Source organism: Folsomia candida, unplaced genomic scaffold (assembly GCF_002217175.1).
Source record: "Folsomia candida strain VU population unplaced genomic scaffold, ASM221717v1 Fcan01_Sc010, whole genome shotgun sequence".
NCBI lineage: Eukaryota > Metazoa > Arthropoda > Collembola > Entomobryomorpha > Isotomidae > Folsomia > Folsomia candida.
The window spans coordinates 2,342,530-2,352,951 of NW_019091202.1; the positions used below are offsets into that span (position 1 = coordinate 2,342,530).

The following is a 10,422-nucleotide window of genomic DNA, read 5'->3' on the forward strand; positions in this document are numbered from 1 at the left end:
ATCTCCAAAATTGGCGCAGCCGCCGCCGCCAAATTGGTCGGCGTTGACCTCTGTGTTTTAAAGGTTTATTTTAAAGTCAACAGTTTTGAGTGCATTAGGTTGTCCTCCCCTCATCCTGTCGACTTTCGCAACAGCACAGTCAAACACGGCGCTGTCTTATGTGCGGATAGCGAGTACGGATCAACCCAGTGAGTGAAGCAGAGGCGATCTCATTGCAGATGTATGTACAGTAAACATCAGGGAAATGCTAATCATTTTATTAATTATTTACTGTTCCTTACGAAAGTAAACATGTTCTCATTAACCATTAAGCGGATACAATCGTGTACATTTTTAATTTCCGATTTTGCTTGAATAAAAGTAAACCAGATAAATATATGAGTTTATCAATTAGTCGAGTTAAACATCTCCGAAAACAAGGGATCCATCACCTCCTGCCATTTTGCATATCCCAACTTGGAAAGATGAATCAAATCATGGACATATAATCCTTCATAGAAGAAATTCCCGTCAAAATAAGCACCCCTCATATTCAGGTATCGCACCGAGTTTCCATTATCCAGGATGGATATCATCCCATTTATATTGTCACATCGGCTCGTCATTACAGAATTCTCGCGCGGAAGGATTCCCAGCAACAGCACTTTTGTCTCTGGTAAGCGGGACCTGAGTTCGGTAACGATGGCGGCAATTCCACGGGCGATGTCGACATCGGTGTTTTCGTCCAAATTGTTCGTTCCTGGATGAAAAATATGGCACGAAATTAAAGCGCACGAAGTAAATTAGCTAAAAAATTAATTAACAGACCAATTTTTAAAACGCAAACTTTTGGCCGCAAATTTTCCACTTCCCCATGAATAATTCGCCAAAGCACGTGTTCCGTTCTGTCCGAGCCCACTCCGTAGTTTGCAGAACCCAAGGGAGCATAATATTCGTCATATATTTCTTTAGCGCCCCAATATGGATCATCCACGTCCCAGTTGTCAGTAATGGAATCACCGTAAAAGAGAAGGTTGATTTGACCCCCGTTTATCAAAGAATTGTTGACGAACCCTTCGTGTCGTTCAAGCCAGGATCCGTCACGTGGCTCTGGGATCCAAGGAGTCCCAGCCAAAACGGCGGAAAGAAGGGAAATTGTTGCGAAAATTGTGGGTATTTTCATTGTAGCTGAATAACTTATTGGAAAATTTTTCGAGACCAGAAAGAGTGCAGACTAAACCAGACAGAATGCAAAAGATACAAGTTAGTTGTTAATTGTGTTGCAAAGTTGGATTTCATTATCATGACAGCTACAAGATTAATCGGAATTAGCTGCCTGATATATCCAATCAATAGGGTGATTACATGGATAAATGATTGTTTGCATGGAAGATTTAAATCAAGCGAATACATATGTATATAAAAATTTAATTATTACTTAGGAGGGGAGGTTCACCACCTGCTCTTCTCAGATCTTGACGTCGTTTAAAATCCAACGGACTAAGGGTTATATAATTTTGCTACGAAGTCGTTTAACTTTGCGAATGAAATTTTTTTATGTTGCTCATGGATTGGTTTTGTTGCTACGGAAAATTTCTTATGTTGCTATGTAAAGAAATTTTTTATGTTGCTAAGGAAATTTGTTATACTGCTAAGGAAATTTTTTATGTTGCATAGGAAATTTATTTATCATAAGAAGAATCGTATTCATAATTATGATCTTAATCTTAATCATAATTATAATCATAATTGGAATCACAAGTTTACATCCCTTCTGATAGGTGAAGCTAGAATGTCAACAATCAATCAGAATGCAGGAATGTTACGAAAAACCTAACGGGAATACAACACCACAGCCATATTATGTTCACAGTAGTCAATTTCATAATTCGTGTAAAATTCGCGCCGGTCTATTTTACCCTTTCCCGGGTACATCGTGTCGATCACCCTCGCTGCCGGATACCTAGTTGCCATTCCAAAAGTTCCCACTATTTTACCAGCAGTCAACATTATCTCGCGGATATCATCACGCGTATGGCTAACAGCCGCAATTCGTTCAGATACAGCTGATTCCCTATAATCGGTAATACATTCCTTCAACTTTTCTAACTTCTCAACCAGCTCACCCAATAATTCCGGCATAACCAATACTGAAGTCCTGATAAATTTGATGTAAAAACTCGCAAATTCGACAAAGTATGGCGCAAAGATTAACTTGTTCTCAGAGTAAATGCTCATACTGGTAAATCTGCCGTAAATTTCGTGTAGCTTGGATTTGCACGACATTATCGTGGATCGTTTATACTCTCCGCAACATTTCAGGTCTAGCATTTGCTGGAATTCTTCTGTCGCGGAAACAACAGAGACTTTGATATACTCCATCCAATCGGTAACCCGCTTCCGTTCAATTTTTCCCTCCAGCGCCTTAATCTCTACCATCGTGTCGTTCGCTTCAACGAAGAAAGCCGATGTTTCAGCCGCCGCGTTGATCAATATCCCTGAAATCAATCATGTTCATATATATTCATTCATTTAATGATGAATGAGTAAATTATTCATTCAATGTTCAAAATTTGAATGAATAAATTATTCATTCAATGTTCAAAATTTGAATGAATAAATTATTCATTCAATGTTCAAAATTTGAATGAATAAATTATTCATTCAATGTTCAAAATTTGAATGAATAAATTATTCATTCAATGTTCAAAATTTGAATGAATAAATTATTCATTCAATGTTCAAAATTTGAATGAACATTTTATTCTGATTTATGAATCAATTAATATTGAGTGAATATCTATTCAATTAGTGTGAATGAATAATGAATCAATATATGTTTCTTCATTCATTTTTAACTCAATGCTTAATACATAGGGAAAGTTGAGAAATTCATGTAATACTGTGAATTTATAGTGAGTGAAATTAATAATGAATAAATGTTGAATAATTAAGGAACATTTTTCTACAAATTATGAATGGGTGAATAAGGAATTAATATTTTTTTAAACTTTGAATGAATAAATATTTCTTGAACATGTATACCTGCAATTAGGTGGATAAAACTTGCCGCTTCTCCAATCTTTGGCAGCACGTCCATCATAATTTTCCATTGTGTCGAACGGTTCGATGACTGATCTTCCAGACCGGAAGGAAAAGATGGGAACGACAAGATTGGAATTGGCTCGCCATATTTCTCTAACTTTTTTATATCCTCCATATTCCCGCGTTTGCATTTTTCCCCAAGTACGGCTAACCACCCAGATCTCTCATTTAGGCTAGCACTATCCTCAGCCCAGTGTTGTAGTAATTAATTACGTAATTAATTACAAGAAAAATTGAGAAAGTAATTAGTAATTAGACTTTAATTACTTTGTGGCAATGTAATTTTAATTAGTAATTAATTACTTCGCTTCAATTGAGTAACAAAGTAATTAATTACTTTGAGTAATTAATTACTTGATTGCTTGGAATTAGAATGCATATTAGCAAAATCGTGATTTGCAAGATCATTTTTAGACGATCGTGAAGATTAATTTTGCGTTAATTATTCTCCCGGTATCAATTAATCATTTTGTTGTAATTTGATTTGTTGGAATATATATACTTAGGATTAGATTAATTTTAAAAGGTTAATTGCAGTTCTTTAGTATATTGCCGCTCTTAGAAATATAGCATTAAAATATTACCAAGCGGTATTCATATGTGACTCTACCAAAGTGGTAGTGGTTAGTAATGCAGTGTAGTAATACCTCGGTATTAAAGTTTTACCATATCGGTAACAAATTTTTACCGATCGGATAAAAATAGACCGGTGTCGACCGGTATACTTTTAAGACCAAGCGGTAGCAACTTTGACACCAGGAAATTAATACCTGCGTGACTATACCATACTTTTAAAATTGTGCCGTCATGATTATATAAAAAATGTAATTAATTTGTAATTAAGTAATTAATTACTTTCGACGGAAGTAATTGTAATTGTAATTAATTACTTGACTGATGTAATTAGTAATTGAGTAATTAATTAGTTTCTCTCGTCAAATGTAATTAAGTAATTAGTAATTAATTACAAATTCAAGTAATTAAGCAACACTGCCTCAGCCTTTAAATAGTATCGGTCTCTCCCATCTGCCAGAATGACGCAGTCATTCGTCAAGGACTAAAATCGTCTCAAAAAATAGTAGTCGACCCTTTTCGATTTTTCTGTCTGCGGTAAAATAGATAATTTCAGAGTTTTGTATTTTAACATATCTTTTTTTGTAACCGATAGTCGAGTGTTTTAGAAGTATTCCTTCATAAAGACAGGTGGGATCCGGTTTTCCACTTTCAGCCATGTGGTAATTAAAATCTGCGCAAAATTATTGTTATTTGATTTATTTCTGTTTTTTACAGAAAATAAATACCAATTACTTTGTTAATGATTGCTTGGATTTAGATTCTAAAATTTTCGGCTGCTTTGACTTCCCTGTATTATGGAAGGATCCAGCTGTCCTGAATTACAGTAGCACGCAAAAACACGGGACTGTTCTTTTCACTGAATAAAATCGTTCTTTCTAAACCCAAGAGTGAATAAATACATAGCAGTTTTATCTTTAAAAACAGTTACGCGACAAGTTTGGTAATTACACAATCTTATCAGTGGGATTACGCCGTCTGGCGTTATCACGTTATTACGGCGTTATTGTGGAATTGACATTATTGCTTAGGTTATGGCGACGAGACGCAGATAGACATGCCCTTCACACAAATATCGAACTTTTGTTACACACTTACACTCTAAGAAACCTGGTGATAACGATCACCGCGCGGTGGTCATATGTGACTCTACCGGAATGGTGACAGCTGTAACCACCGAACGGTGACAACTGCACCACCGCACAGTGACTGATCATCACTAAGCTGGTGATGGGCATCTACCCTCCGGTGGTCTTCTGCCACCTGCCGGTAGAGTCACATATGACCACCGCGCTGGTGATAAAATTTCTTAGAGTGTACATGTAAGTGTGCAACTTGGTAAAGAATTCCTAATAAACGTCTTTACCGAGCTCTTGGTAATTACGCGTCCTACAAAAATTATACGGGGTTATTACCGTATCAATACCAAACCAGTAACTAGCCTTCCACCGCAATGTTTTAAGTTATCTATATGATTTTGGTAATAAATTCCTACGAGTCGGTAATTATACCCTACAAATTTGGATAACACTCTTTACCATAATTTTAATAAAGTGTAGTACAAATTGTTTCCGTTGTGGTGCCGATGAGATCTACATTTTGGTGTAGTTTATTACCATATAGGTAAGAATTTTAATACATTTAGTGTGAAATGTGAGACGCTAAACAGTGCGCATTTGTCAGTTTTAGTTTCCGCTCAGCTCAACTCAAGTCGACACGGCGAAATTAATCCAATTATGCCCGTGGAAAATAACTGATAAAAACTCATAGAAATTATATAGAATTTTTGGAATCAGGTAATTATCAAATCAAATTATCATATGTTGGTGCCCTATCATTGATAAGTTATCAAGATGGTGATCGAGCACCATCTTAATAGGAACAAGTAAATAATAAAAATAATAATCTTTTGTGTTTAGTTTTTCAGTGAAACAAAAATTTAAGGTAAGTGTACGGCAAAACTATAAAATATTTAGTTCGATTTAAGTTTCATGTTAATATGTATAAATACATCTGTATGTATGTAACTGCATAGTTTGCATTATACTTAAATTTTATAATTATGTGATTATGTCTCATTGTTTTACAATAAATATAATTGATTGAAAGATTATTGTAAAGAAAAACAAAAAATCTATTTTTTTTCGGTGGAAATCTGCACAACATTTGGTAATAATGGGGTATACATAATAAAAAGCATTAATACCGGTATGAATAGCACGCCGTGCACAAAGTGGTATGGTTTATTACCAGGCGGTAGACATTTTACTATACATTGTAGTGCATCTCTCATACATCATGGTATTAATTTTATCCCAAAAAGTGTTCTTTATTACCACTTCGGGTTCAATCAATTTCTTAACCAGCTGGTGGTTATTATTACCGTTTCTGCAGAGTCATATACGTGTGCATTTTGGTAATGATTTGGTAATGATTTTATTTAGAGTGCATAAGCGGCATGACTCTCCAGATGTTTCAGTAATTTTGGACTCTGGGTTATCCAATAAAGATAACTAGGACGTACAACCTTTCAGATATTTTTTCGCAGTTTTAAATAAATGACCATTACTTTGGGCTTTTTGAAATTTTAAGTCACAATTGAAAAATTGTTAAGGTTTAAAATATATACACTTAAGCACACAGTTACCTGGCAGAGGCAAAACTATGAATTGAAATCCATATTTTAAAAAAAAGTTGAAATGATTTTCGCGTAATAATTTTTTAAATTAATATGTAGATAAACTACCTGGTAATGACATACCACAAATTCATTTCCGAAAAAAAATTCAGTGTGGGATAAACCAAGATTTACCCATGAGAAGTTAAAATCAATCCGGGAACAATTATTTGGAATTTTCGTTCATCCGCTAAAAAAAAGTTATTCGGGGAAAACAAGCACTTTTCTATTTTTATATAGCTTTCTTCATTTTCTGATAATTCCAACATGCGAAACCGAGGCGCGATTCGTTATGTGTTCGGCCAAATCATACTTGCCCGAAAAATTTCATACAATTAATAGGTAGACCATATTTCCGGAAAATTATTTCAGAACAATTTTCCAAAATTTTGAAAGCTTCCGAGAACTTTCAAGAACTAAGAAAAAAGTCAAAATTCTAGACTCCAACTTTGTAAAATCTTCATATTGTAAGAAACCCACGGAGGTGAATACGTTTCAAAATCGCCATTTGAATATATGGAAGAAGGGAAAGCTGAGACACGACAATTCAAACCCAAAACCTGTAATCAACGGACACTTAATTAAGACGTAAATTAAAACACTCTACATTTTAATTTAAAGACAGGAATTTTATCACCAGGCGGTGACCAAACCGGAGGGGTGATCATACATCACCGCTCGGTGACACCGCTGAAAAATAACCCACCACCAACTCGGTGGTGCGTGATTGTGGGGTTGACACACATCCCAACCAAAACGGAGGGAAATTATACCACAGAATTATATAATTAGAAGGTATAATACGTAATACCCGTTATTATCATGCCGCTAGAGCCAGTCATGTATCTATATTTTGGGTGTGTTCACAATATTGATTGGTAAGTTTTTTGAGCAAAATCTATGTACATATTCAATACATTGGCAGAAAAATATCTGACGCGGTACATATGTACCTATGCATTTATTCAAATCAGAACATATAGATGCACATTTTCGCAAATTAAGATTAGTGTATGCACACATTTCATTTTTGTCGTGAGTTAGCCTATTAACTCGAAGTTTAGCTTGATACGTATTTATTAAGATAAAGGAGTAATGTTGCACCAGTAATTGTGCATGGTCGAATCAGTTATGGTCAAGCCAGCAAAATGCATACATAGTAAGTAAGGTCCCACAAAGGATCAAGTGTCGCATTGGAGACGAAATTGTATTCACACAGTCACACAGATTCACAACTTATGCAGATGCACACTAAATAATTTCGAGAAAAATCATCATAAGATTTTTAGTATGTGAATATAAGATTTTTTTGAATTAAAGTACGAACTTTTTAAATAACAGCTTATTGGTATACCAATAAGCTGTAGGGAAATAAGGGAAATAAGTAAAAGGAAATAAGAAAAGGGAAATAAGTAAAAAAGCATGTATACATGTTTTTTTTTTTTACTTATTTCCCTTTGGTGACAAAATGTCTTAATCATTACCCAGAAATGGAGCACTGCGGGTTACGAATTGTCTCCAAATTATTCAGAGTGTAAATATGTACATATGTATGTAAGCAGAGGTCATGTTTCACTTACTGATTCTTACAATTAGCCGAAAGAATATGTCGCACTGCTTAAAAACTAATTACGCCATGTCCGCATTTTTCCTAATGTAAACATTTATTAAGATCACTTACCTTGTTCATGAAGGTTTATAGCATTTCATGCAAATTCCCTTAAGCAAGGATATTTTTCGCATCTTGACTACTCCAGTACAGTTCTGGACAAGACGGGGACAGGATCAGATCACTATTTGAAATATATTAGACTTAATTACGCAATTCGCAAGACATGGCAGTAGAGCTCCAAGTTAATGAATCGGCTGAAGAGGAAGCAGAATCACTTTTACAATTCATTTATGAAGATTTATTAATGGAATTGGAGCACATGTTGGAAGAGGAGGAGGAGGAGCAGGACGGTAAGCAGATTTTTATTGCACATTTGCATGCACTGCAAAAAATCAAGAAGATTCACATATTTACGTATTTACATACCTATGTATATTCTCATTGCAATATATTATTTTATTTAAACTAATGGTCAAATTACTTTGTCAAATTAAAGTAGTTTTGATTTGATGAATTGGATTTTCAGGGCCTTAACAGCTACATAAAGTCGAGTGTCTACATACATATGTACATACATACGTAGATAATATGTACATATGTATCTATGTACAGCGGTCATAGAAAATTCTAGGCTTTTACGAGATTAAATATTATCACATGAGAAAAAATCGGTAACGATTAACTAAAGTAATCTATGTATATATGTATGTATACGGAAAGTACAACGGTCACAAAAAACACAGGATTTTCTACCGAAATTGACTCTTTATCGGAGCCAAGTTTGTTTTCGAGAATCGTAGAAACATTTAATTGGCACCGATAGAAATCAAATTTGGCTACAAACACTACCTGTAATTTTGAATGCCATCATGTACCTACATACGTGTACTTATGTACATGCATACATACATGTACATACATCGATTACTTTAGTCATTATAATCCTTATGCACCGATTTTTGTCTCATGTGATAATAATCTCTCACAGCCTTTAAATGCAAATTTCTAATATCGCTTCAATTTCATTTCGAGATTTGAGATACTGCCTAAATATGTACAACTTTTCATGTTTGAATGTGTATCTGTACTACAAAAGTATCGATTGGAAAAATCCCTGAATTAATTTTTGAGGGCATATATCGTGAAAATAATTTCCAAATGAATTGACACTTTTTTTTACTAAGGCAATGACGCTTTTGTGGTACAACATGTACCAAAAAAATCAATTTCACATTAATGTATGAAAATTTGCATTAATCTCAAAGCTCATGAAATTGATGTCATTTTAGTTGGTTTTGTATATCAGTAAAAGTATTGCGTTCGGGTATTTAGATTAGAATTTAAAATCTAGGACCAAGTTATTCCATTTAAATGTCCAATAATAATTTTGATTCTTTTAATAGGTAATATTTATTTTATATATTGCTATTTTTCAGAGTACATTGTCCTCGCTCCAGCCTTACCCGATGTCGATATGATAGAGGACAACGAGGAAGAAAATACTTTCCATGATGCTAACGGTAACACAATTTTAGATGAAGTTGTTGGTTTAAGCTAGAAACTGTAACAATTAAGCAAATTGAAAAATGAATAATTTGCAACGTTTCATTTTAAATAGATGCCGCATCGGAAAATGATGCCGCGGAGAAGAACGATCAAAATTCTGATTCAGGGACTCCCAAATCCAACTAATCAGTAATTTCAATGTACTTTTTTTTATGTCCAAGTACATTTAGCATTATTCGTATTTTTCACACCATACATCCATTTCCAAACTTTTCTGGGCAAAGCTATTTTTTATAATTTTTCCATTGCTTTGAAATAAGTAAATAAACATGAAGCGCACTTGAACAAATTTGTCAGAAATTATGCTACGGTTTTGAAAAAATAAATATACTATTTGAATTCTATATAAATTAGACTATGTTAAATATTCAAATCCTTACTAGAAATTTGTCATCAAAATTTGTCATACAATATGTGCAAATTTCTTTGAATATTCGAAATACGGTAAGGTCATCGTGAAGCCAGTAATATGTGGACACAGATTGTCCAGAAACTAAATATGATTATTTAATGCAAGTAGCTATTAAATACAAACGCTTTCACGCGTATAATATTTAGGTTCATGTCCACATATTTAGGTTCATGTGTGCACATCGTTTAAATATGTAAAATCGTGCAAATACGGTACAATATCCGTTACAATATCCTATGTATTATCCATAGTCGGATCCTTATTTATTTACTGCTTGGATACAATATCAGATTGTTCGTTTAATTAATTAATGAATGAATGGATGAATAAATGGATTATTGAATGAATCTACCACTCTCGTTTTGAGGCTGCTTACGGCTCATGAAGGTAAAATCATATACAAGCATATGTACAAGTTAACTTGTTCGATTAATCATAAATACCTAATTAAATTTATGTTTATCTAAGCGAACAGGACGCTACACATCCCGGCAACCC

The 10,422-nt window shown here is 34.1% G+C and overlaps 2 protein-coding genes across 2 annotated transcripts; both read right to left on the reverse strand.

Annotated features, from left to right (window-relative positions):
* Positions 1-236: 236 nt before the first annotated feature.
* LOC118436822 lies at positions 237-3,938 on the reverse strand. Its single transcript, XM_035855451.1, has 3 exons — positions 3,025-3,938; positions 808-2,477; positions 237-739 (listed from the first exon to the last, which is right to left on the reverse strand). The coding sequence occupies exons 1-2, from the start codon at positions 3,197-3,199 to the stop codon at positions 1,813-1,815; spliced, it is 840 nt and encodes a 279-aa protein (XP_035711344.1). The 5' UTR covers positions 3,200-3,938; the 3' UTR covers positions 237-739; positions 808-1,812.
* Positions 387-1,162, reverse strand: LOC110854633 (platelet-activating factor acetylhydrolase IB subunit beta). Its single transcript, XM_022103097.2, has 2 exons — positions 808-1,162; positions 387-739 (listed from the first exon to the last, which is right to left on the reverse strand). Exons 1-2 carry the CDS (start codon positions 1,160-1,162, stop codon positions 387-389), a joined length of 708 nt encoding a protein of 235 aa, XP_021958789.1.
* Positions 3,939-10,422: the final 6,484 nt, after the last annotated feature.

Excerpts from the sequence above, each read along its gene's own strand:
- LOC118436822 (XM_035855451.1), bottom strand. The coding sequence starts at position 3,199 with ATGGAGGATATAAAAAAGTTAGAGAAATATGGCGAGCCAATTCCAATC. Across the intron at positions 2,478-3,024 it reads TTTTATCCACCTAATTGCAG|GGATATTGATCAACGCGGCG; the intron begins GTATACATGTTC and ends GATTGATTTCAG.
- LOC110854633 (XM_022103097.2), bottom strand. The coding sequence starts at position 1,162 with ATGAAAATACCCACAATTTTCGCAACAATTTCCCTTCTTTCCGCCGTT. Across the intron at positions 740-807 it reads AGTTTGCGTTTTAAAAATTG|GAACGAACAATTTGGACGAA; the intron begins GTCTGTTAATTA and ends TTTTTCATCCAG.